Below are 25,396 nucleotides of genomic sequence, written 5' to 3' on the forward strand. Positions count from 1 at the left end.
TGTTATACAATCTTCATTTCTTGCAACGATGGAAATAACTTTATCTACTATCAAGTTCAATGTTAGAATAATGTTGAATTGAGGACTTAAATTGCTAAAAACTACATTACTTTCTTTGTGTCGATGGATTAAAGTAAATTTGGGTCCATTTTTTCCCCATTTTAGGCTATATTCATGATCCCAACAAAGCCACCACCATTCTTCAAATACCCTGACAAATGGTCAGATGAATTTAAAGACTTTGTGAAAAGTTGTTTAGTCAAAAACCCTGAGCAAAGAGTCACTGCTCAGATGCTATTGACGGTGAGAATTAGTTTAATGTCTAATGAGATTACTAAATGCTTTAGGTTTCCTTTTGTAGAAACATTATCCCTTACTGGACCTGAAGGAAGAACAGTTTAGAACTGATAGAACTATCCAGTATAAATAAAGTTAGTTTAGTTTAGGTTTCCTTCTGTAGTAACACTGGATCAATATGAGATGATCCTTACTGGACCTCTAGGAAGAACAGTTTAAAACAACCAATTCAATATTGACAATCCATATTTATTTCAGCATCCATTCATAAGAAAAGCAGGACCATGTACGACACTTCTTGGTATGATTAAAGAGGCTCTGGATATATTAGCACAGGAACCCAAAGATGACGATGAAGATGATGTTCCTGATGGGAATGACTATGACGAGGTGAGGGATGATTGTGTACCCATGTTGATAGCTGTTTACTATTTGCCATAAATTATAATAGATTATAATATTTTATTGATGTTGTTTCCCAGGACGAGGATGATGATGAGGTTGAAACAGAGTCTGGGACGATGATTGTAAACAAAGATATACTTGATGGGACAATGGTTGTCAATGAGGAGGGAACTATGGTGATAAATAGTGATAGTGATGGAACAATGGTGATAAATAGTGATCAAGAGACACTCAGATCTGGTATGGGAACGATGGTAATCAATGATGATGATGATGATGATGAAGAAGAAGAAGGCACAATGAAACGTAAGTTCATCCAGATTTTTAAAGCTTGCCTGACTAGTCTAGTACTTGCTGCTTTGCAATGTTTTATTCAGTGTTTTACTTCCAACCTTCCTCAATGTCAATTGATTATTGCAATACTGCTAGTCTGACTGAGTGTTGACCCTTGCTACTAATACTAGCCTGACTAGTCTAGTACTTGCTGCTTTGCAATGTTTTATTCAATGTTTCACTTACAACCTTCCTCTATGTCAGTTGACCATTGCAGTACTGTTGTCTGACTGAGTGTTGACCCTTGCTACTAATACTAGCCTGACTAGTCTAGTACGTACTGCTTTGCAATGTTTTATTCAGTGTTTCACTTTCAACCTTCCTCTATGTCAGTTCATCATTGCAGTACTGTTGTCTGACTGAGTGTTGACCCTTGCTACTAATACTAGTCTGACTAGTCTTGTATTTACTGCTTTGCAATGTTTTGAGTTCTTTATCCAACGTCCAGGAATAGGCACGACAGAATCAAAGGAAGAATATCGGCCATCGTTCATGGATCATTTCGATAAGATGTTTGAGTCACCACAACAAACTAATCATGTCAATGAAAGAAAAGGTTCAGATAGTTCAACAAACTCTCAGGTTGTCATGAGAAGAGCAGAATCACCTTTTAGTCCGCCAAAGAAATTTGGACCAGGAGATTTCGAATTTGTAAGTAATCATTTCTGACAAGGCGTTCCTTACTGGACCTCCGGTAATAACACTGGATCAATAAGAGATGATCCTTACTGGACCTTTAGAAAGAACAGTTTAGAACTGATAGAACTATCCAGTATAAATAAAGTTAGTTTAGTTTAGGTTTCCTCCTGTAGTAACACTGGATCAATAAGAGATGATCCTTACTGGACCTCTAGGAAGAACAGTTTAGAACTGATAGAGCTATCCAGTATAAATAAAGTTAGTTTAGGTTTCCTCCTGTAGTAACACTGGATCAATAAGAGATGATCCTTACTGGACCTCTAGGAAGAACAGTTTAGAACTGATAGAGCTATCCAGTATAAATAAAGTTAGTTTAGTTTAGGTTTTCTCCTGTAGTAACACTGGATCAATAAGAGATGATCCTTACTGGACCTCTAAGAAGACTTTAGAAGTGATAGAGCTATCCAGTTAGTATAAATAATGTTAGTCCACAAAGTTTAAAAGTATATTATATTTAAATCCTTTTTAGTTAAGAAGTTTATCCTTCGACGAACTTTTGTCCAGAATGAACTCACTCGATTCTGAAATGGAAAAAGAAATCGATTCTTTGCGTAAGCGCTATCAGGGAAAACGACAGCCTATACTAGACGCGATGGAGGCGAAAAAACGACGTCAGCAAAATTTCTAAAATTTTATAAGGACCGGCCGTCAAAGACTATATTTCATTCACCGTTCGTGATTGGCTAGGTTTTGTCAATGACAGTTTGAAAACTGATTTAAATGTAAGCACGTGTACAAAAGCACTTGAAGCACAGAGATCTCGTATTTAATAGTCCGCAAGCACCCTTTCAAAAGCTAAGAATTGGGGGCTAGGCGAAAAAAAGCTTTTTAGGGAGGGAATTTTGTATTATCAATCTGCTGTTATTTTAATAATGGAGGAAGATAAACCAATCTTGGCGCCATTTTTTCGCTGTGATTGACTGTTTATCTTCAACATAAATCAGGCTAGTCAGGCTAGCTTTCCCTAAAAACGTCGGGTGCTCCACACACGGACAAATCTAACTTAAGATTGAATACGGTATTGCGAAAAGAGGTGCAGAAAAGTAAACTGCATTGTGTATGCCTTGGCGAGGCCCAAGGCGATATTAGGTGTTTTAGTTTTGTCTTGCTTTTATTTAATATAATTAGAAATAAATTTAGGACAGAAAAGTGACCAAACCTGTCCCCAATTGATTCAACCTGAACTTTTTGTCATTTGATATCCTTCTGAACCTATTTAACCATAAAAAACCCACGATGAATCCTGTTTTATCCTATTTAGTCCACGTCACTGGTCCCAGTTTCTTACAGGCCAGTTTTCACTCTCTGATAGATGTGAACGAGTGCATTAGTTTGGGAGACTCGTAGATAAGGGCACTTGTACAACAAAGCATTCATAACTATTCGCTCGTTTGCATCTATCAAAAGAAGATAATTGCACTCTTTATGAAACAAAATCCTATTTCTGTCCCTTGTTACCCAGTGATATAACGAAATATAACCCTTTACAGCTCCCAATGATCCATCAATTCTGTTTTATCACCCTATTTACTGCGTCCAATTCCCTATGTAACCATGCTAACCCCCTGACCTTTGTCAGTGCCCCTGTTAACCCTGACAATCCATCGTTTGTCTCCATCAACAAGAAAGCGTGCATTTCAAAGGCAACTTCATCGAAATATATCATGTCTTATCAGTCGGAAAGAGACAATCTTATGTCGGATAGCGTTGAGAAATTTAAAGAAATTGCACGGCAGATTGAGAACGAAGAACATGGCCGTGGAGATGACCGGGAAACGAGCAATGAAAGAGAGTTTCATCGTAGTAATTTTGAGAGGGAACGCAATTTGGATTCCTCTCACTCGCATCGTTATCAACCTTACAGCACTTCGAAATCTGATCGTGAATCGAGATTAAACAAACGAGAGAATCGCGTTTACGTGTATAACTTACCCTTTTCTTTAAAATGGCAAGACCTCAAAGATCACATGAAGAAAGGTATGTAAGATTTTTGTGTTTTTCCAGGGCAGCGTTGTCTGAAAAACGAAAGCAAATCAACCTGTTAATAACCTAAAAATGCTGCAGTTTCCTTTTGAATTTTCACACGATTTGTACTCTCGATCTTGAAATTGTCGCGTTTGAAGAAAAGTTCGTTTAAGGGGGTTGTGTTTGGCGTAAATTTGAGCGAGAAGTTTGTTTTTTTTTTTATTTTGAGGCTAAAATTTGAGCTTTTTGTATATAAATGGCTTCTATGCTCGGTTGTCAAATTCTAACAATAATCTCTTGTAACTGGATTAAGTTGAGTGATTTTCAGGAAACAAGCAGGTGGTGTTAATGTATGTCTACATAATTTGTTTATTTCCTTTAGTTTTTTCTCCATTAAATTCTGGAATTAAGGATTTGTGGCAATCACAATTTTCCATATGCAAATCTATAATCTATATTGATGTGGAAAGAAATTCTTGAGCAAATATAATACCCAGATTATTCCAGATCATAATACAATGCAGCATTCAAATTGATGCTCTTAACAATGCAATGGGCTTTGTTCAGAAAAACCTTGGTATTTCATTTAGTGAAATTCTCTCTGACAAAAAAAAGTGCTAGGTTAATTTGGCCTTGACAGTTGACAATAATATGATATTTTCCAAGTCATTTCCTGAGGCCTCAGCAAGCACTTTAGTCATATGACAGGGGGTTTTGTATATCATATGGAGAAATGTTGGCTGTTATTGGTTAAAAAGCTCAGTTGAATTCGTTGTGTAGTTGGCGATGTTGTTTTTGCTGAAATTATGGAGGATTCTTCAGGACGGTCCAAGGTTAGTTGGGAATGAACTGGGGGTGTTTGGTGAAAATGGAGCCGAAAAACCTTCATAGGTGCACTTAGCTTGTTTTCCTGATTTCGTTTGTTGGGAAAAATGTTCCTTGCTCACAATGAAATTCACCAATTCAGTTGGTAAATGTTGCATTTTTGGTAGATATTCTAGTTTCAATAAATGTCAGGGAAGAATGCTTCAAAATTTTCAAATTCAGGCTAGTTTTGGATGTGAGAAATTGTGTTTCCTTTGTTGAGCTGTTATTCTGTAATTTGTATGTAGCATTTTATTTAAAGTTGAGTGGAAAACAGCATCTGGTACAGGCTGGAAAGTATGAATGTTGTTAAGTGAGCATTTTCAACAGTCCAGTTTTGAAAAATTTGACATTTGGATACTTTGGTAGAAGTAACTGTTTCCGGTTTCATAATTTGTGAATATATGCTTCAATTAGCCTTTCTCATGATGACGTTTTGGGGTACTTTCAATTTTCTGAAATGGGTTTGAAAATTATGTGTAAACATCAAAAGCAATTTTTTTAGAATAAACAGACCATTTGAAGAATAAATTCAGCCTAAAATTAAAGACAGTCGCCGTTACCAAGTCTTACGCTCACGGTTTTTGAAAAAAGTCCCCCAAAAATGGCGGCATATTCGTCATTGTGAGAAAGGCTAATTAATCCTTGTAAACACTACTCATTGTAGCAAGTATGTTTTCGCAAATATCTATTATGTTGACATTTGTTTTTCTTTTTATTTCTAGGGCTGTGGGTAAGTAAAACTTCCTCATATTTTTACGAGATATTGTGCTATCTAAGTCCATATTGTACGTAATGTTTTACAAGTGCTATTTTGTTGTTCAGTGTTGTTGAGTTTACATCATCAGAAGATGCGCAGAGGGCAATACGAGAGTTGAATGATACTAATCTTGGAGGACGACTGATGAAAATACGAGAGGTTAGGAGAAAATGATCTCCGCAACCCTGTGGCAGACCTTCAGGTTTTATAAAAATAGCAAATTTTCTTTGCATGATCAAAAATAACAATTTTTCTTGCAGGATCACCAAGATCGAGACGAGCGACCACGAAGACCTCGTGAGAGAAGCAGTCGTGATAGAGACAGCAGTAGTTCATCTGGTAACCTTGGCAGTGTTGCAGGATTGAGCATGCTGGGTCTCGGGCAACTTGGTCTTCTACAACAAATGAGTTCCAAATCGGACGCCGCTTCCTGTTCTGTGTTTGTCAGCAATGTACGTTGTAGACCAGGGGTGGGGGATGAGGGGAGTGTGGGGGATGAGGGGAGTGTGGGGGATGAGGGGAGTGTGGGGGATGAGGGGAGTGTGGGGGATGAGGGGAGTGTGGGGGATAAGGGGGTGTGGAGGTGAGGGATGAGGGGAGTGTGGAGGTGGGGGATGAGGGGAGTGTGGGGGATAAGGGGGGTGTTAAGGTGGGGGATGAGGGGGTATGGAGGTGGGGGTATGGAGGTGGGGGGTCAAGGTGGGGGGTACAAACTTAGCCTAGTCCTGAGAAGCTGCAAATTTAGGTGTGAATTCAAGTTTGGGACCAAACATCATGCAAACCCCTTGGAAGCGTCTTTCTGAGTGTGTAACTATTTCAATATTGCTAGCAATAAGATCTATTATTATATGGCAAGCGCTTGTTTTGGTGCAAGCGCTTCTTATTGCCCTGTGAAAACAAGGCAAAACTCACGGCAAAAACTAACTAAATTTAAACTGAAAAACAGATTAAATTCTTAAACGGAAAATAATGAATTTGAAATAAAAATAATAAATTTATATAAATAGAGTGAGATTCAAAATAAAGCGGTTTTTTTCACTTTAGGCCGATGTTTTGGTGTCGTGTGCCCAGATGAGACTGATCATTAAAATTACTCATAAAGAATTAATCATTACAATGTTTGCATGAAAAATGCCATATAATAAAAAACTTACTAACTTCGACTGTTCGGTCTGTACGGTAAAATATCAAACCTCGGTCTTGGTGTATTGACCTCGCTATCGCTCGGTCAATACGGCACGACCTCGGTTTGATATTTTACCGTACAGACCTCACTCTCAGTCAGTAAGTTCTTAGTATTTTTTCTCTTCTCTAAGTTGTTACTATATTCAGGGTGTAAACAGATCAATGGTTGCGGTCTGTTCAAGTGAAGTAAAGTAAAGGCTGTACAAATCTTTCATTTTTTATCTACAAACTTGTATTTTTTTGTATCTTTTCTAGCTTGATTACAGAGTAACATGGGCAAAGTTAAAAGATACATTCAAGGCTGCAGGTAAAATTTTTAAAAATGGATTTTGTCTAAGCTCATGTGCATAGAAAAAAGAATGATCCTACTTTCTTTTTTTCTTTTCAGGAAGAGTTGTACGAGCTGATGTTGCAGAAGATAATGACAAGAAGTCAAAAGGTCATGGCACTGTGCAGTTCGAGACACCTTTAGAAGCAATTAATGCTGTCTGTATCCTTTCTAAACGTATAATGAAGCAATATAACACAATGCCAACCATGACTGATATGTTTGTGGGCTACAAAGAGCATTCTGGAATTTATTTTATTTATTATACTTTGCCAGATATACACAAAAGTATAGTACAATAATAAGCACAAATGATATACAATTACATGGCAGGGTATACGCTACAGCTTACGCCAATTACTGTGGCCCTTGAACAAGAGGTCCCACCAAGACTAGTTAAATAGTTAAATAATGATATTTCTAAGCTCCCAGTGGGCAGTGGCAGTCGAAAGTAAGACAGTGACTCAGAGTATATCGCCAGTTCTGTATACATAACCTTGGAGAATGACGAGTAAGCTAACCTATTTTTTGTTTACTTTGGTTTGAAAGCCTTAACTTGAGTATAGTTATCATGAATGGTAAATCCATTTACGACAGGTCAATGAATGTTCGACTGGTAAGTCATCACCAGAACAATTCTGTTTAAAACATAATTTTTTGACATGTTCGTGAATACACAGCTGATAACCCAATAAATTGCAGTACTTTCCTATTAAGAAGTAAAATTTACTGGCATTAGGCACAGGATTGAAGAAGGTGAAATCTCTGCTTCATTGAAGAATGTATTGTGCATTTGTTTAGGACCGTGAGTCGCCATTCTTTAGCCTGTTTGGTGGTCATGATGGTGGGAAAAGCACTTCAAGTTTGTCAGCTGCAGCTGGCCTGCAATCAAACATGCCTAGCTTGTCCAGTTTGACAAGTTTAGCAGGTTTGAGCAATATGGGTGGCCTAGGTGGGGGAATCAATCCTTTGGCTTTGCTTCAACTTCAGAACTTGCAAAGTCAGATGAACAATATGTCTGGATTGGGTAGCATGGCAGGTCTAGGTAACATGGCTGGCCTCAGTGGCTTGGCAGGCTTCGGTTCGGCAGGGATGAATCTTGGCACTGGGTCGGGCACCAGTTCTCTGCAAAGTTCACAGGCTGATACTTCATCGTTGAGTTCAGCAGCTTTTCCAAATGCCAGTTCAATGAACACTGCTAATGGTAACATGGTTGGTGGAGCTAGTAACCCCTACGCTCTCTGGATGCAACAGTTGTATGGTATGCAAGGTTATGGTGGCTTTCAGGGCTCGTTTGCAGGAACCGATACACAACAGCAACAAAACAAGGGTGATCCAGCAAAGCAAGTGTTTGTGCGCAATGTAAGTGGCATCTCTTAGTCACTCCTGTTTGGCTCTCTTTTGTTTGTGGGTGTGGGGGTTGATGAGGGCTGTTTTGAGTTGGTTATGTGTATATCATGAATCATCTTGTGTTGTTTTCCAGCTTCCTTGGAAAGTGACCTGGCAAGATTTAAAAGACAAGTTCAGAGAAGCAGGTAAAAATAGCAAAGGTTTCCTCCTGTGGTAACACTGGATCAATAAGAGATGATCTTTACTTGGCCCTTTACTTCAGGAAATATAAACCTATTTAGTTCAGAACTTTTAATATTTGATGCAAATTGTGAATTGATGGGTATGTTTTATTTTCATAGGTCGTGTTGTTCGGGCAGATGTTTTAATGGATGACAGCAAGAGATCCAAGGGTTGTGGAACCGTTTTGTTTGAGTCCGAAGAAGAAGCTGCTCGTGCAGTCTGTATCTTTTAAATCATGACCTATTCTACAATCTACAAGGTTGCATTCAGCTGCTATATAGAGATCAGTAACCAGGAAGGGCGAGCACGCGGTGGTGCTTGGGTAGGTTTTAACTTCAGTCCTTCCCAAGCACCTTTGCGCGCTTCCTATTGTTAGGCACTGATCTATGCATAGAAACTGAATACAATCTTCATGTTTTGCGGGAAGAGATGACCCTCGCGTGGTTCGAGGAACGTAAAGTTTAATGTTGAGATGTTCATCCTTAACTTTTTCTCCAGCCTCTTTCAATGGTACGATGATGGACGGGCGTGAAATTGAGGTCAGAATGGACCGCGGGTGACCACAGGCTGAGTATTCAGGCATTCAAGAAGAAATGTAGAAAACATTTTGTTTCATTGTCTTTCCTCTTAAAGTTCCCGAGAATGGTTCGAGAGTAAAGGCCATGTTACACGGTGCAATTTTTCTTGCAACTTTCAATGCAACCCTATTTTTAAGAGATGTAATTTAGTGCAGAGTATTCAAAATGTAAGTGTAAGAAACGTACATGGAGTGTAATAAACATAAAAGTTTCGTAGTGGCCAAATTTACATCTCTCAAAAGTAGAATTGCATTGCAAATTGCAGGAAAAATTGCACCGTGTAAGGCTTCTTTTCCACTCATCGTAAAATCAACTCGCAAGATCGCTGCGAGTTCTTGCATCTAATTAAAATAGACTGACAAGCATTGTGATTGGACGAAACTAATCGCAGCGAGCTTGCGAGTAAGTTTTTGCGATGAGTGGGTGAGGACCTTAACATAGCCTTAAATATGATAAATAAGAGATAATGTTTGTAGTGAAATCTGTCATCCCGAAGAACATTGGTACGCAAGACAGTAGACGTTGAATTTTTAAGACGATGCATCCTTCGTTCTTCCTGTTGAGCCTTTAGTGTGGTTGTTCTAACGCAGTAGAAACTGTGACACTTTTTAGTTCGTTAACTTCAATTCAATGTGAATTGTAAAAACTTAAAAAGACTATTCCTACATGATACATGATCAAGAGTTTTAGAAAATGTAAATAGATTTACAGTAAGTTACACTCGTGATATATCATCATTGTTCATGATTTATTTAATTTGAAAAAGGATTTGGTGAATTCTGTAGTTTGATCATTGTTTTTTTGTGTCCACTGTACCCTTCGTATGGGTGGCCGAGTTCTAATCTAATGTATAGGTCGTCACATCTTGCAATAATACCCTGGATTCCAGATTTGGTTAGCATTATGAAAGGGGGGCGTTTTTAACATCAAATATTCGTGGTGTATTCAATTTGTTACATAATCTGGCCTGACTGACTTAGCGCTCCATTTACGTGGTGAGATCAGGCAAATCCTGGTCAAATCCACTGGTCAAATCAGGAAACATACTTGTACTTTTGGAGGACACCCTGTACTTTCGGCAGATACGTTTTTAGGGGGACACCTTCTCTACAGGCTCTATTCTTGAGGGACACCACTTGAGCTAAGTTTTAATGGTGTACCCAATGGTCCACGAATGTACCGCAAATTTATAGCTTGGGCATCCGGGCACGTCATTTTTTCCCGCGTTTACGCGCGAAATTTTGTAAACAAAGATGGCGACGAGAACAAAAATTGTCAAAGCATTCAAATTGCACGGTTTGTCTTTGCAAAGGTTCGTTTTCCTGAATAGCAATACAAATTAAAGGTTTAAATATACTCAGCAGATAATATTTTCCCTTCTGATTGTATAGGCGTGCGTTTACCTGAGTAAAACGATATTTTCTTACAATTTTCCCAAAATTTTTTATATGATTTCAGCGAGGCCTCTCGTTTTCTGGGCGAAGTGTTGTCAACGGTCGGTGAAAAAGACTACGATGGTTGGCTTGACAGGATTATCGAATACGTTCACAAGCAACCTCGTATGTAAATACTAGATCTGATGTATGCACGCAGATTGTGAAATTAAATGATTATAAAATATCATATTAGATTTGATAAATAATGGAGTATTAACTTCAAGTCTTTAATTAATAATAAAAGTACAACTTGTTCGTATTTTGTGACAGTATCTTCGACACTAATAAGCAAAGATATCGTCGAAACTGCAGTGCAAGAATGCAGCGACCAAACAGATGAAGTCAGGTTTGTAGTTTATTTTGTAAGAAATATTATTGTCATAATTCATTTTATTATTTCACCGACAACATTTGAATTTTTATCTAGCGATAATGCTTTCAATGTTATCAGTGCTTTTGAGTAAGTATTGTACAATTGTATTTAGAAAATAACATCGTTGTAATTATTGTTTGAAAAGTCATAGGCTATAATGTTGTATTAAACACAATAATATATTCTGACAGAGTGCCTCGTTACAAGTATAATAATGACAAGAAAAAGTTTTTAAAGTTGAGTATAATGTACTAAATTGTCTAAATGTGTAAAGTTTTATTCTCCAAACTGCCTGACCTTTCTTTTATTTGAATATATCAAGCATAGAATACGTTTTTATTTGCTCCAGATGTACTACAAAAAACGTTCATTTACACCCGGAAGCTCCCAGCAGGTCTGAGATGTTTCGAGAGCAATATATGATTATATTCCAGGTATTATTGTGAAGCTAGATTTAGTATATAAATTCTGCATTCACCCTTTCTTGTCTGTAATCACGATGTCATGTTTTTACCTTCAGCGTACAATCAGACATGATTTATTTGCGCCACCGTCAGCTGCAGCTCAACCAGGCGAAAATTCTACAAAATACAGGGTAAAATTACAGTTTCTCTACGCTTTTTTTTTTACTTTTGAAGATCTGTCATGAGGATTGTGTATTTTCAACTGAATTAACACTGCGTTATAGAAATTCCCTGCTTTTCCAATTTTAGATAAAACGTGTTGAGTTCCTCCTGGGCAGTACTGCAAAGTTGGGCAAACTTATTGTACTAGGCATGATAGCACAAATTAAAGAGGTATTTCTGATACTGAGAGACAATGTATGTAGGTTCAATTCAGAGATAGATCTAGGGTGGTATTGTAAAGGGGCTGCAGACCAGATGCGGGCCAAGGGTTGAGCCTCTGGCTCAAATATATATATTGGTTTAATATTTATTTACTAGATTAGAATTAACTAATTTTAGGGAAAGTATTATCTGGAAGATTGCACTGGTGTAGTTCAGGTCGACCTGTCAAACACTGTATCCTTCAAATGAGTTGAAACATGTCATATTTATGAACACCACTGATTAAGAATACCACTCGGAATCAGAACATTTTTTGGATAAGTGAATGTAATGCAGTCTCATTTTCCTTAAACCATTGACAGAAATATCACACAGGGTTATTTACAGAGAATTGCTTTGTTCTGGCTGAAGGTAAATGTGTGGATGGATGTAACCCAGAAATCATGCTTACAGTAGGCCAAGTGGGAGATTTGAGAATGATGTATTAATAAACCTTTCTCATAATGATCTGAAACACAGAAAGTCTGATGCTACATGGAGTTGGATTGGTTCAGCAATCTCATCATTATCTGACATTACACAGTGCAGTTGTAGGTAGTGAACGTGCTGTGGTCTCACAATGATTAATCACAACAATTTTTTGTAGGTCTGTATGAAGATGGTATCTTCCATGTGGATGCAATAGGCTGTCCTCCAGCTGAACCAGCTCAGGTTACAAGGCGAGTATTATGAATTACTCAATCAGGTTTACACTATACGCATCAGCAATCATGAATCAATCTTGAAGTAATTTAATGCAAGGTACGCTAGCTTATATAGAACCTGCCTTTTTCATTTTAATTTATGTAGAAATTATTTTGGCAATATTAATTTTTTGGTGGTCCTTCAAAAATTGCTGTTTCAGCATCGGTAGGTGAACTGTTTAGTTCAGAATATTGCATAATCATTCCACAGTTGTTCGGGCTTTGCCAAATGCCAATATTGTTTCTGTTTCTTATTAGGAAAAAATGCGAACAATTGAGGAGGAAAATCAGGAAGCAATGTTTGTGATCTTGTCAGATGTCTGGCTTGATTTACCAAGGGTATAAATTGATTTAAGAATTTTATTCATTTTGCCTTCATTGGATACATCAAATCCTGTATGTGTTAAACTTGGTTTCTATTCCTTTCTTTTGTGAAGGTCATAGCAAAGCTAAGAGTTCTCTTTCATGGTTACCATACAACTCCACCAACACTCTTTATATTTTGTGGAAATTTCATCTCTGAGTCTTATGGACCAAAGCATTCATCACTTTTACGAGGTTGGTAATCTGGAGTCGTCTTTTGGGTGATGATGGTAGCAATTAAATTGGACTAATATGTGTCTGAAATATCTGTAAAAGATACTTCTAATTTAGTATTGTTTAAGCAGGCATGGTATTTAAGATGGTTTGTGACTTTGTGTCTGAACCACAGGATTGTGCAAAGGATGCATGCATAGTAGACATTTTTGTTTCTTCAATTTAGAGTCCCTAAATAACCTTGCAGACCTGATTTCAGAATATCCTTCACTAGTGGAATGGTAAATAACTTTATACAATTATACCAAATAAATTTTTCTAATTACTGAAAGGCAAATTTATATCGTTCAAACAGTAGCCGATTTTTATTTGTCCCTGGACCACGAGACCCTGGACCAGGAAACATATTACCAAGGTTCATATCAAGTTCATTCATATATTTTTTAAATATTCCCTTCTATTTTTCTATGATAACTTTATGTATTTCTCTTGAAGACCTCCACTACCATCTTGTCTGACAGAGGAAATCAGGACCAAAATCCCTTTTGCAATTTTTGCAACAAATCCATGCAGGTATATTCTTACAGTCCATGGTTCTTTAGACACAATATAACTTGATCTTGTACACAATTTACTGACCTTATTAACCTCCGGGAATCAGGGATGTGTTTTTTAACAATTTTCTTCCACAGGATCCAGTATTGCACGCAAGAAATTATGGTGTTTCGTGAAGATTTGGTGAACAAAATGTGTCGAAATTGTATTAAACTGCCCACAGAATTAGGAGACATTCCTGCCCACGTAAGTGTACAGTGAAATACAATAGTTCAAATTACTCCACTTTCATAAATCTGCCTATCACATTTTCACACTATTGTAATTTTTTCCAGTTTGTGAAAACTATCATCTCTCAAACTCATATCTGCCCTCTTCCTCCACACGTCCGACCTGTCTACTGGAATTATGATAATGCCTTGAGGATTTACCCATTGCCTGATATGGTAAGACTGTTGTGCCTATATAGTGGCTTGTGTTGTTTGTATGTGTGAAAATATGTTTACTTTGGACTCTAGATCTATAACACTGGATCAATAAGAGATGATTATTACTGGACCTCCAGGAAGAACAGTTCAGAACTGATAGAACTATCCAGTATAAATAAAGTTAGTTTAGGTTTCCTCCTGTTGTAAAACTGGATCAATAAGAGATATGATCCTGACTGGACCTCAAGGAAGAACAGTTTAGAGCTGATATAGCTATCCAGTATAAATAAAGTTAGTTTATTATGTTATTTTTTGTAAGTAGCAATGAATGTCCCATACTATTTTTTAGATAATTCTTGCTGACAAATACCGTTCCTATGTCCAACCCACAACACTAGATTGCATTTGTTTGAACCCAGTAAGTTTGCAAGTATAATGTATTATATTTTATGTTCATGAGATTCTCCAACATTGTATCTTAGACTAAGACAAACGTTTTCTAATTCATAACCCATAATCTTTCCTCCAAAGGGGTCATTTTCAATGAATGATTATTGCTTCAAAGTTTACTGGCCATCATCAAAAGAAGTTGAAGATAGGTAAGACAAAAAGCCAATTTATCTGCCATTGGTTTGATTTAAACTGTCTGTTTTTTTCGGGGATATAGTGCTGTAGTGAGGAAATATTTCCTTGCCCTAAACTTGTTCTAACCTGATGTTTTACTTTTCAGCAAAATTCAAGATTGAATTACTGGGATTCCTAGGAAAAGGTATTTTTTGTCACAATACATGGTACTTATTGTGAGATTCAAATTTTCTAAAAAATTTTCATCAGTAGATCTGAGCAAAGCAGATGAAACTATAATATCTCATAACAAACAAATTTCAACATGTTTAATGAATGTTTAATAAAAATTCATAAGACAGTTCATATGTACATGCATATATGCGTTTTTCAAAGCAAAATCATGCAACTACATTGAAAGTCTATTTTACTTTGAAAGCATTGTTCAGAAGCAGATTGTCGGCCAGGGTGTTGGGGGGGTGAGTGTCACATCCCATATTAAATACTACACCCCCCTGAAATATGCACATTTTAACAAACTTGATAACTATGAAATTTCTGAATGCCATTCCTGTTTAGAGTCTTTGAAAAAAATTACCTGCCAGCAATCTATGTCTGACTATACATTAAGGATTGTTTATTTGTCCGAGTTAGCCTGTATGTATACGCCTTCCTGAAAAAGAGAACAAGATGTATATATTCTTAGCTTTGCATTTCTCATAATTTCATTCTCAGGGACCGGTTGTTCAAAAGCTGGTTAGCTAAACATTCGGTTAAGGCAAATCTTTGCATGAAATTTTAAATCGCTCGTTTAAAAAGTTGAATATCTTTTTTTTCTGTAAATATTTTCTGGACTGACAAAAGCCATATTTTGTACAGGTTTTAAAATGAACAGCGGTTCAGAAGCCACACCGAAACAGTGGACATTTGACTCCTCAAGGATTACCGCTAACCTAGCTTTGAACAACGGGTCTTTGAAGAATATACATACTGCAGCTTCCCATTCGTTGCCTGGTTCCGTGTTAGAATAAGCACTGACTTCACTTTGACCACTAATTGGTCGGCCAAATGTATCCCCAGTAATGTGCAGATACCTTTAAAATAAAGTTAGAAATACCATAAAGACTATGTTATTACCACAGGTGTTCTAATGTATTTAGAATGAAAATGCCAACTTAGAAAACCACAATCTATTATACTTTTTAGTCAATGTGTGTTTGAAGCGGACTCTATCACTTCTGTTCCAATATTTTGAGGTGCAAATGACGGACCAGTGGTCGCCCTCATCCCCAACACCATTCTCCCCAAATGCGCTCACTTCTTGGTTGTTTGATAATGGTGATTGAAACAGATGACTGTGGAGGAAACGTTTGGTTGTTTGATGGACAAGACGGATAGTACTTCCACATTTGATTGGATTCCTACAAGAACAATGTTAAAATTGATATGTTAAGATAGTCCTTGCTCAGAAGACATTTAACCAGTTACCAGTACAAGTTACCAGTGTTTATTTACCCGCGTTTGCATGGTGTTCCCATCTTTCCTTTAACAACCCATAAGCTATTGATGTCATCCTGATTTCCCACACCAGTTACAGACTTGAAAAAAGAAACATTACGTTAGCTGGATTTTGTGGCTAATTCCACAGACAATGGTTATTTCGCGGACATAAGGATTACTAGGCTTGATTGCCGAGGTTATGGTGGACAAACCAACCTGTTGGCCGGAGCCTGATCCGTACTTAACTTCATGAGAATGCAGTCTAACTCGATGGTATGGATTGAGTAGTTTCACACCACTTCCACAAGTCACATGTTTGAATTCTGTGGGGAAACATTGAACAAGATGAAACTGTGAAACTTATCACACATATACAAGCCTACATGTAGTGCATTTATTGAACCAGTTGATGTCATCTGGTCTAAAAGGATAAATTTTGAGTATGAAGATGGTAATATTGGTAGCTACTGCAAATGAAAATTTGGCTTTAATAAATGCACTACAAAGGATCGTATATCTGTATTGCTCTTTATATAAACGAGCAAGGTTCTCTTGAAGTACAAGGTAAGAGATGGTGCCTTTCAGATGTCAGATCCGAATCATGAGTCAATCATCTGATATCCGTGCACTTTTAGGATCCGTGAACTACGAGCATCCATTCACAAGTTTAAAACAATTAATGTTAAATAACAATATGATGACTATGATGTGATAAAAAAACATATCGTTGAGAATAATTCACAAAGAGACGAAGTACAATGTCAAACGTAGAAATCCATCATCTGGACGTGATATAATAAAATATCTTCACACCTACCATTTTCTAAATTGCCATGGACATATAGGCTGCCACGCATTAAAACACTAGCTAGCAATGTAATAAATAGATTGTAAACGCTACAAAACATTTTAGTATAATATATATATATATATTTTTATTTTCATTCGGTACTTTTCGCTTCGTATATTTTCATATTTTTTTACTTTACAACTCTACAATTTTCAGCTTGGGTTGTGCGTGACCGTCCCGCGCGTTGCGTGTAACCGGTCGTTCGTCAGCTCGTGGTACGCTCTGATTCGCTAGTTAGAAAACATCCCTCTTTATACATACACCCCCCTCTTTACCCATTCGAGATACAAGTTTTATATCAATTGAAATTCAATTTTATCCGAATATATCCAACATTTTACCCCCTGATGTCATACAGATCCTATAACATACCTATGATACCTTTCTCTGTCCCTTCCTTAAAACTTTTTAATATCCCTTACCATCCCATGTTACTCATTAAGATTCTAATATATTCTCAAAGCATCAATCTATCCCTCAATTTCAATATGGCCTCCGGAAGAAACGGAGAAAGTGGATCGTTCGTATACGCAGCATAAAAATTTAATACGACCACATATGATTTTGATGCTTTAATTTTCGGCAATGCGATGGTCAACAACTCTAGGTATCGTTATTTTTCTTGTTTTTGCTGCTAGTCTTAAAGGTGTGCTGGCATTTTCATTTTGTGCCATTGTATCGTTTGTGTTTTCACGAAGTTTACTCAATGGAGAACATTCGCTCGACTTTACTCGGTATTTTGCATCGAAAGCAGGGCTCGGCTCGTCTAAAGAACAGCGAGCTCTGCTGCGTGACACGGCGAAGCAGTTCCCTCGGGGCCTAAAAACCCGTCGTCACACATTGATACGAAATATCCTCAGGGATTTTGTGATATCCTGGTACGAGAACGTAGCAATTGGTGGAGATTTTATTTTAGAGACTAGATCATTGTTAGAGGAGGCTACCGTGGTGTTTTATGACAAGCTTGCAAAGACAACAGTCTCTTCTCATACAGAGAAGCTTTGTGTTGTTCTACACAAGCATTTAGCAACTGTGGAAGCTGTGAAATTGACTATCCCAAAAAACCACAAAGATTTTGTGGAGAAATATCATTCCTTGCAACAAGAAGGCCAGACTTACAAAAGCCACGAGTTGCAATATCTTCGGAATATCACAGACTTGTTACTTTACAAACTTATCAAGCCAAAGACATTCAACTGCGATGCAGGTCGATTTATCCTACGAGAAATCTTAGCTGTCAAACTATTATTGCCTCTTTTAGACACAATATCTGACCCCAATTTCTTGAATGCATCAATAATTAATATATTTGGGGAAAACACAGACGAGAACCAGCTTGCGACGACCCCATCCGAGTTAGTTGATGGCGGAAGTTGTAATTTAAAGGTATCGACTTCTTTCATGGATTTTCTGGATGAAAGATTTGAATCGGATGGACATGACAGAAAGAGAAAGTCGTCTCAGTCAGAAAGTAGCATGACGTACCAGTTCAAAGGTAGTATTGTTGTTGAAAAAGATCATAGCGAACTTGTGGAGATCTCCATGAAACAATATTTGCCGGAAAAAAACAGCGTTTTATCTGAAAATAATGCAACTCAGAGCTCCAAGACTTCTCCTGAAACCGTGGATAAGACAAGTGATTCTTCACTGCCTAAGAGAATCAAGCATACAGTCAAAGAGTTTAGTCAATCTGGGATGTTGAATGGTCTGAATAAAATTAAGAATGATATATTGAAACCGTATAAGGAAAAGGGACCGCAGGTAAAACATAGTGATAGCTTGAGCGCTAGGATTAATCCCGGCGGAGCTATGATTGCGAGACAAATACGGAAAATGTACTCAAGTCCCATTATTAGGATTCAGACTGGGAAAGATTTAGATGAGCCTGTGGAAGCTGATAAAAATACTACCAAAACTGTATCAGATGCTGATGATTTGGATTTTTCGCACAAGGAAAGTGAAATTTCTGATTCTCATTGCCAAACTGCAAGTTTGAATTTTGATAGACCAGAGACGAGGAGCGATGATGCGGACCACCGTCATTCGCCGCCAAAAACTGTCGGAACTGATTCGATGTCATCGAGTTACGAGGATATTGATTTTTTAAGCAGTGACAGGAAACCAGAGGGTATTGATTCTTCGGACGGCATTTTTGAATCAAGAGAGACTGGGACAAGACGTCACATGGCAAGTTTTTCAAGCACAGATGAGTGGGACAGTGAGTTGTTTGAAAAGACTGACGATGGCTTAGCCATTAATGCTGGTGCTGGTTTTATCGAAGAAGATGCTGTCTCCATTTTGCCCGATCAGTTCGGAGATGATACTATTTCAACAGCAAATTTTGCCATTCATGACTTGCCTAATCCTTGTTCAATGATAAACATTCCTTCAACACAAATAATGACAGACCATTCGTTTGAGCCATACAAAAGTCAATACACTGTGTATATCATTGTGGTAAGATAAATTTTATCTTCATCTTATACAGTACCCATCCAAGTTACTCATGTGAACACTGTAGTCACATTGTAAATCTTAATTTTCACCTGGAAATATACCCAGTGTTTTATGTCTCACTTGTATCCCATAAGAACTTCATTCTCATGGTATATGCATCTCATTGATGTGTGTTCTGATTGCTTTGTCCAGTACAACAAGCATTTGGTGATGTCGCCTGAGAGCGATGAACATCCAGTTGATATAGAGAGTTCAGAGGCAGACATGCTGGGTAGCATCAAAAGACGATACCGGGAGTTCATGGAATTACATCATCGACTTGTGTGTGGACCCCTTGCAAGCCTGATGAAAGGTATATCAAATTTTCTATTAATCTAATGCTTTGAAATAGATGAAGTATTCTATGAATTCTCATGGGTAAAGTCATCATCCCTTCCATAACGTAAAGTACTAAATTCCTGCTGGATACCTGTGTATTGTCAGTTGCTAAGAGACCTAATAAATTTCATAGCAATAAACTAAGTCTATCTTTGTAATATACTATATATTTTAATCAGTAATCTTTTTAGATATTCCCAAGCCAAACAGAAAATTCAATTCTCCTTTCTTCCGCCTGGATCAAGATGTTGTTGAAGGAAGACAGATTCTTTTAGAAAGCTATTTAAAGGTCTTACCATTTATTTAAATATTTCCGGAATTTTTCTAACAACGCATGGCTATAATAGCTTGATGATTGGCAACACTTAGCTTATTGAGTTAAATGGTCTTTCATCAGATAGACTAAAATAGGGCACCTCATGGCAGTGCATTGCCACCTTAAGTGTTAACCATTTGTTTTAAAAGCGACAAAATCTGGAATCATTTTACATTTGTTTAGTGTCTGGTTACCAAACCTGCTATTCTACACGGCGACGATTTCAAAGGATTTCTAGGAATCGGAGATGAGAGCCATATGGACTTCAGACGACATATTTCAGTTGTTCCCTCATTACCGAATGTTCCAAGAATAGATAAGGTAGGTTTATTGTGGAAATATTATTATAACAGCTCATGTGTCACACTTAAGTAGATCGATTACCATAATGACATCAATTTTTCTGAACATTGTAGAAATTGCAAAAGAAAGTCACGAAGATCATTGACCACATCAAGACTGCTTTTGATACAGGTAAGTCAATCATATTTGACCTAATACAGACATTGGATACATTTTGATTTGTTTAAATCCAAGTGTTTAATGGTTATTGTGTCTCTTCTCCAAATTAGGTCCAGTTGATGGAGACAAAGAGGAAGAATATGATGACATTAGAAAAGTTTTAGGAGAAGATAAAAGTTCACAAGATGACATCCGAACATTTGCTATTTGTTCTAAAGATTGTAAGGTATAGCTTCCTTAAATGTTTCCCCCAGCAAAACTGCTCACTGCATTCAGGGAGGGAGGTTCCAGGATTTGGCATATCTAGTCTCAATACTAATAGTCCAGCTTTTATATCATGCAGTTCATGCTACTAGTTAACACAACAGGCTGCCACATTTGAGATATACTTTACCATTATTAGACCCTTAAAAAAAACCATAGTTAACATTTACCTATGGTTTGTGGAATAATTTCCCAATCAGAATTGCATATTTTGAAGTCAAGTTAACTATATCAATTTAACAACTTGTAGTTAAAAGAGTTGTAGAACAGACTTCAGGGCTATGTGTTATTATTTATTGTAATTGTTGTGTTATTAAAGTTAATATTATATTTGTTCAATTATATATACACCTAGTTGAATCACAGTTGCTGCTACTCTGAAAGATGTTATACCTCGTTCATACAACATCAACAAGACAATCCAAATCAATCCACTACAGAAAACCCTGCTTTAGATCACAGGCAACCAAAGTCAACTCCAGTTATCAGGCAGGACCCCTCCAGGAAAATCTCTCCTAGAAATGGTCATGCTATACAAGATGTGAAATCTAGGAAAGATTTGTCTAACTCAGGTGGTAAAATTCCAGTGAAAAGAAATTTTACAGTTCTTAGAAATGACATGTCTGAAAGCCCATGCAGCAACAAAGGGCAGGAGAACAATCCATTGACAAAAAGTGTACTGAACTTAAGTTGTCATTTATTTGAAAAGCATAACTCTTGGGTTTGTTTGGAACCAGTCCAAGAATCTGCTACTACTGTGTTTGGTTGTTTTCTTGAATGGTAAGTTAGTATAGATTACATTTCCTTTTGTAATAACACTGGATCAATAAGAGATGATCCTTACTGGACCTCCAGGAAGAACAGTTTAGAACTGATAGAGCTATCCAGTATAAATAAAGTTAGTTCAGGTTTCCTCCTGTAGTAACACTGGATCAATAAGAGATGATCCTTACTGGACCTCTAGGAAGAACAGTTTAGAACTGATACAGCTATCCAGTATAAAGAAAGTTAGTTGAGTGTAAAACTGGAAAAATAAGGATTCTTTGAACTTGTTCCTTTCTGTACAGGTGGATGGAAAGTCTGTTATCAGAACTAGTCACTGAAGAACAGTGGCAATATTACCTGACCTTACTGACAGACACTGTCTGGCCGAGAGGAGAGCTCATGAATGCAACCAAAGAAGAAATATCTGATGAAGAAAAACTGAAAACAAAAGAAGATGCCATTCAGACTTTGAGTAACTTCTTTGGAGGTAACAAGAAAGGATGGCTTTTTTCGAATGCTTCCACTTGTAATAGACCTTATGCATAATGACGTATCAAGCCATCATGCCTGAAGGTGATTCTGGATTTTGTAGTCATGATGAAAAATTCAAATTTCAAAATTTCCTGCCGTGAAGACTAAGACCAGAATTCCCTGCAGGTGTCATAGGTTGTTACGTCATTATGCATGTGGTCTATTAAACGCAATTTACCATGGTGAAACCAAATTTTTAACCATGCAGGTGTCTTTCACACAATGGTTGGTAAGGATATTATTGAAAGCTCAGCGAGAGAGATTGTGGAATCATTGCAATACTCAGAAATTAATAGGTGAGTCAGTGTAAGAAGAAGTAGAGGTTGGAAGGTCTGTGCTAGAGTTTTCTCATGAACCCTCATATCTCAGTCAAAACACAACTTGGAACATGGGCTTGACTGTTGGTAGCATTGGTTAGTAGCATTGGTTAGTAGCATTCATGTCAAAATCTAAACCAGATTGTAGATTACAAGTGTAGTTGATTACAAGTGCAATTACAATGGAAGCCAATTTCATTAATGTTTTGGAGTTCCTTACTACAATTCTTCCCCACTGGAAACTTGTATAATCTAACTGAACATTTGCTTTGTGTAGACAATTGTTGTTGGAGGTTTTCGAGGTATTTTTGGCTGAAATTTTTCCAGATTTTCCAGATGAAATGGAGTCTTATCTTTCTGGGAGAAAATGTTGATTGAAGATCTTATTTTGGTTGAACCAAGGTAAAAAATAACCTATCCTATCCTGAGTGATAAAAATTGTACAGAAATAAATGTATTCTATTTATGAAGTGTAAATGAAATGGTATTAATTAAAGAACAAAAATTATCAGTGCAATAAAAATGTACAAATTTAATAGGATTTTTAATTCAATGTTTATTTTTTATTTTCCTTGTTTTAATTTTACTTTCTTTGTGATTATGCGGCTGTTTTCTTGCACTATCCTGTATAACCTTTGCATCTTTGAGCAAGTTCCGGGCGCAATTATTGATGTGTTTAAACCTGTCTGGTCCCAAAAGAATCCCCCCATACCATCTGGATACAACAATCAAATAATTCTGGACATTTAAAATCTGCAACAAATGTAAAAGTCTCGATCCTCCGTTGTTTTCGCCATCATCATCACAGTCTTGAATGATGACCTGAGAATTTTCCTTCGCTATTCTGTAAGCAGAGATGTTGTGTGATGCATTTGCAATTTTACGAGTCTTTTTCAGCTCGTTTAAAACATCTTTGACATCCTGTTCAGAGTTTACTTTAGCAAGGTGTGCTTGGAATGTGCTCTTTCGATCTGTAATTGGTTCCCCGTGAAGGATCTCCGGTTGGTCCTTGTCTGTTTGCCAGGTTATTGACGGCGGTACGCTTGACGTATCATGAGAACTTGTTTGGTCAAACATAGGAGGGCTTCCATGATCATCTGCAACTTCATTTGCATCTTCTGTTGTATGTCAAAAAAGTTAAAAAAAGGCTTAGCTTCTGTACTTAAATGATGCTGCTTAGCATCATGAATTGGTCAAAGTTTATCAAGAATAAGTTCATTAACATACAAAAGCTACTCAAGACCACTTGACTTCACAGGCACATGATGCAAGTTTTTTGGCTGATGAAACAGGATGTTGGCAATATTTTGGGAAAAACTTCTAGAAAGCAGCAGTGTGGTTTGTATAACTTATGATATATTTGCATATTCTTGCAGCACAAATATTCATACCAAAATATGGGGGATTGAGCCTGTTGCAAGATCTATTTTACTTTAAATTATCCAGCAAAACTCAAAAAAATTTATAAAAATGCTATTGGATTCAGTTATTTGTATATGAGGTGAATGAGCGGGTAATCTATATCACTAATATCAGGTTGTTCAAAATAAGCTTCAGTAGTCGTTATATAGTAACATGTTACATTTATTGTATCAATCAATATTTCATGGAAATATTGATTGATACAATAAATGTAACAAATATATAAATTATTAACTACAGTAATGTAACAATCGCCCACCTCCATATTCGTCTCCGTATAAAACTGATTTCTCGTTCATGAAGTCTCGAGCTGCTTCGACCCACTGAAACACGACACATTCGTCCTTATTGTCGCGATAGATTTCATACAGTTTATCCCTCAACTCAAACTCATCACAATCACCGAGCCAGGTACCGTGTACCTCGAAAACCGGGGGCACGGAACTCGGGTAGTTCTTCGGCAGCAATACCTGTAGTGTCAGGGACCACCATGAGTTCTCTTCGTGGCGAACGCGCACATCGAAAAGCTTTTCCGTTTCGTTCACCATCAAGAAATCGTCTCCGTAAATCGCAGATAGAGCTTCAATCTCATCGCTTTGTCGTGAGCTGTCACAGTCGGTCATTTTTTAAAACCAAGTCTTTTTAACTCGATTATTCGCTATAATGTTTCTGCAGGAGCTTGTTTGGAAACGGTTGATTCTCGTGAAGAACTTTCCGCCCTCTTTTGAACTTCTATAGGAAGTTTAAATACACGTAAGCAAACTGCATTTTCTTGTTGACATACGTACTTCTTTCACTAGTGCTGGGCGATACCGAATACTCAGTATTCGATACCAGCGATACTAGCGAGCGTGGTATCGGTATCGATTACTGACCTGGTATCGTTCGATACTTGCACCCCTTTTTCTAGACAAATGTTTATTGCAATATTTTTTCGAAAAGTTAAATTAAATTCGATAAATCGTGAGCAAAGTAAAAAAAAACAATGCACCACTATGCGACTCTTTATTCTATCTAATTAAAGTTCTGGGTCCGGTCTGCTTCCTCCGCTGTCACAAAATGCGCCTGAAAAGCGGCCATCCGTGTTGTCAAATCCGCGCGGCGCGCGTAAATCCGTGTGTAAATGTTAATCTTGGTATCGAAACTGGTATCGAAACACAAGATTAATGACAAATTTTGGTATCGAAATTGGTATCTGTATCGACCGATACCAATTATAAAGTAGTTGGTATCGGTATCGAAAAAAAATTCCTGGTATCGCCCAGCACTATCTTTCACGTTCCGTTCACGTTCACGCGCTGTTGTTTTCAAGTGCGCGGGTTTGCGCGCGCCACTCGTGAGCCCTGATTTTAAGGCAGGTAGATCATTACCCGCGAGGTGGGTGTCGGATTGCACACTGAGCTATATACAATATAATGTTGAGTGAGTTGCACGAAATTTTGGGAGAAATTTCAGAAATTCTTAAGCAAAATCGAGGACGAATAACCGAAGCTCGGGTAATAATTTATAAACGTTGTTTAAAAATGAACGACAAACCGCTCTTCTAAAGCTTTTACGATAAAATACTCGGTTGTCGCTGTACAATGTTGACGTGGATAGTTCTTTGTTTAAATATTGCTTTTGTCTTTTATTACATTGTCTTTAATTATATATTTTCAATCATTTTATTTAATTTTTATTTTTTTCATTTTTCCACTTTTACACATTTGTCACCAGTCAAAACA

The 25,396-nt window shown here is 37.2% G+C and overlaps 6 protein-coding genes across 6 annotated transcripts; 4 read left to right on the top strand and 2 right to left on the bottom strand.

The window, feature by feature from the left end:
- Positions 1-170: 170 nt before the first annotated feature.
- LOC114540978 (serine/threonine-protein kinase 3-like) lies at positions 171-2,496 on the top strand. The gene is made up of 5 exons (XM_028560967.1): positions 171-303; positions 556-687; positions 780-1,008; positions 1,484-1,686; positions 2,204-2,496. The coding sequence occupies exons 1-5, from the start codon at positions 175-177 to the stop codon at positions 2,360-2,362; spliced, it is 852 nt and encodes a 283-aa protein (XP_028416768.1). The 5' UTR covers positions 171-174; the 3' UTR covers positions 2,363-2,496.
- An 851-nt stretch (positions 2,497-3,347) lies between these two features.
- LOC114540981 (myelin expression factor 2-like) lies at positions 3,348-9,139 on the top strand. The gene is made up of 12 exons (XM_028560971.1): positions 3,348-3,711; positions 4,480-4,532; positions 5,289-5,296; positions 5,389-5,482; positions 5,584-5,775; positions 6,764-6,815; positions 6,897-6,998; positions 7,403-7,452; positions 7,638-8,198; positions 8,320-8,371; positions 8,528-8,629; positions 8,907-9,139. The coding sequence occupies exons 1-12, from the start codon at positions 3,399-3,401 to the stop codon at positions 8,966-8,968; spliced, it is 1,641 nt and encodes a 546-aa protein (XP_028416772.1). The 5' UTR covers positions 3,348-3,398; the 3' UTR covers positions 8,969-9,139.
- Positions 9,140-10,238: 1,099 nt separating this feature from the next.
- Positions 10,239-15,690, top strand: LOC114540983 (DNA polymerase epsilon subunit 2-like). Its single transcript, XM_028560974.1, is given in 24 exon segments — positions 10,239-10,298; positions 10,445-10,545; positions 10,693-10,768; positions 10,850-10,882; positions 10,987-11,031; positions 11,145-11,229; positions 11,316-11,390; positions 11,509-11,592; positions 11,761-11,817; positions 11,946-11,994; positions 12,230-12,302; positions 12,433-12,449; positions 12,452-12,492; positions 12,585-12,665; positions 12,764-12,884; positions 13,090-13,144; positions 13,219-13,278; positions 13,359-13,436; positions 13,556-13,664; positions 13,754-13,864; positions 14,196-14,264; positions 14,378-14,445; positions 14,577-14,615; positions 15,617-15,690. Coding segments are annotated over 23 exon segments (1,563 nt in total). The 5' UTR covers position 10,239; the 3' UTR covers positions 14,593-14,615; positions 15,617-15,690.
- LOC114540982 (stromal cell-derived factor 2-like) lies at positions 14,777-16,840 on the bottom strand. Its single transcript, XM_028560973.1, has 6 exons — positions 16,728-16,840; positions 16,127-16,233; positions 15,926-16,008; positions 15,610-15,831; positions 15,402-15,504; positions 14,777-15,083 (listed from the first exon to the last, which is right to left on the bottom strand). The coding sequence occupies exons 1-6, from the start codon at positions 16,816-16,818 to the stop codon at positions 15,048-15,050; spliced, it is 642 nt and encodes a 213-aa protein (XP_028416774.1). The 5' UTR covers positions 16,819-16,840; the 3' UTR covers positions 14,777-15,047.
- A 117-nt stretch (positions 16,841-16,957) lies between these two features.
- On the top strand, positions 16,958-21,948 carry LOC114540972 (sorting nexin-19-like). The gene is made up of 9 exons (XM_028560958.1): positions 16,958-16,975; positions 17,224-19,217; positions 19,410-19,569; positions 19,787-19,884; positions 20,095-20,232; positions 20,328-20,385; positions 20,484-20,599; positions 20,993-21,417; positions 21,705-21,948. Exons 2-9 carry the CDS (start codon positions 17,346-17,348, stop codon positions 21,946-21,948), a joined length of 3,111 nt encoding a protein of 1,036 aa, XP_028416759.1. The 5' UTR covers positions 16,958-16,975; positions 17,224-17,345.
- Positions 21,949-22,799: 851 nt separating this feature from the next.
- LOC114540980 (protein IMPACT-like) lies at positions 22,800-24,473 on the bottom strand. Its single transcript, XM_028560970.1, has 2 exons — positions 23,932-24,473; positions 22,800-23,368 (listed from the first exon to the last, which is right to left on the bottom strand). Exons 1-2 carry the CDS (start codon positions 24,293-24,295, stop codon positions 22,800-22,802), a joined length of 933 nt encoding a protein of 310 aa, XP_028416771.1. The 5' UTR covers positions 24,296-24,473.
- Between the last annotated feature and the right edge of the window lie 923 nt (positions 24,474-25,396).

The sequence above is a fragment of the Dendronephthya gigantea genome, unplaced genomic scaffold (genome assembly GCF_004324835.1).
Source record: "Dendronephthya gigantea isolate DGI-Jeju-01 unplaced genomic scaffold, DenGig_1.0 000259F, whole genome shotgun sequence".
In the NCBI taxonomy this organism is placed as follows: domain Eukaryota; kingdom Metazoa; phylum Cnidaria; class Anthozoa; order Malacalcyonacea; family Nephtheidae; genus Dendronephthya; species Dendronephthya gigantea.

Excerpts from the sequence above, each read along its gene's own strand:
- LOC114540978 (XM_028560967.1), top strand. The coding sequence starts at position 175 with ATGATCCCAACAAAGCCACCACCATTCTTCAAATACCCTGACAAATGG. Across the intron at positions 688-779 it reads ATGGGAATGACTATGACGAG|GACGAGGATGATGATGAGGT; the intron begins GTGAGGGATGAT and ends GTTGTTTCCCAG. Across the intron at positions 1,009-1,483 it reads AGAAGAAGGCACAATGAAAC|GAATAGGCACGACAGAATCA; the intron begins GTAAGTTCATCC and ends TCCAACGTCCAG.
- LOC114540981 (XM_028560971.1), top strand. The coding sequence starts at position 3,399 with ATGTCTTATCAGTCGGAAAGAGACAATCTTATGTCGGATAGCGTTGAG. Across the intron at positions 3,712-4,479 it reads CAAAGATCACATGAAGAAAG|TTGGCGATGTTGTTTTTGCT; the intron begins GTATGTAAGATT and ends TTCGTTGTGTAG. Across the intron at positions 8,630-8,906 it reads AGAAGCTGCTCGTGCAGTCT|CCTCTTTCAATGGTACGATG; the intron begins GTATCTTTTAAA and ends CTTTTTCTCCAG.
- LOC114540982 (XM_028560973.1), bottom strand. The coding sequence starts at position 16,818 with ATGTTTTGTAGCGTTTACAATCTATTTATTACATTGCTAGCTAGTGTT. Across the intron at positions 15,832-15,925 it reads GGAACACCATGCAAACGCGG|GAATCCAATCAAATGTGGAA; the intron begins GTAAATAAACAC and ends TTGTTCTTGTAG. Across the intron at positions 15,505-15,609 it reads AAACACACATTGACTAAAAA|GTATCTGCACATTACTGGGG; the intron begins GTATAATAGATT and ends TTTATTTTAAAG.
- LOC114540972 (XM_028560958.1), top strand. The coding sequence starts at position 17,346 with ATGCGATGGTCAACAACTCTAGGTATCGTTATTTTTCTTGTTTTTGCT. Across the intron at positions 19,218-19,409 it reads ACACTGTGTATATCATTGTG|TACAACAAGCATTTGGTGAT; the intron begins GTAAGATAAATT and ends TGCTTTGTCCAG. Across the intron at positions 20,233-20,327 it reads ATGTTCCAAGAATAGATAAG|AAATTGCAAAAGAAAGTCAC; the intron begins GTAGGTTTATTG and ends TGAACATTGTAG.
- LOC114540980 (XM_028560970.1), bottom strand. The coding sequence starts at position 24,295 with ATGACCGACTGTGACAGCTCACGACAAAGCGATGAGATTGAAGCTCTA. Across the intron at positions 23,369-23,931 it reads ATACGGAGACGAATATGGAG|AAGATGCAAATGAAGTTGCA; the intron begins GTGGGCGATTGT and ends GACATACAACAG.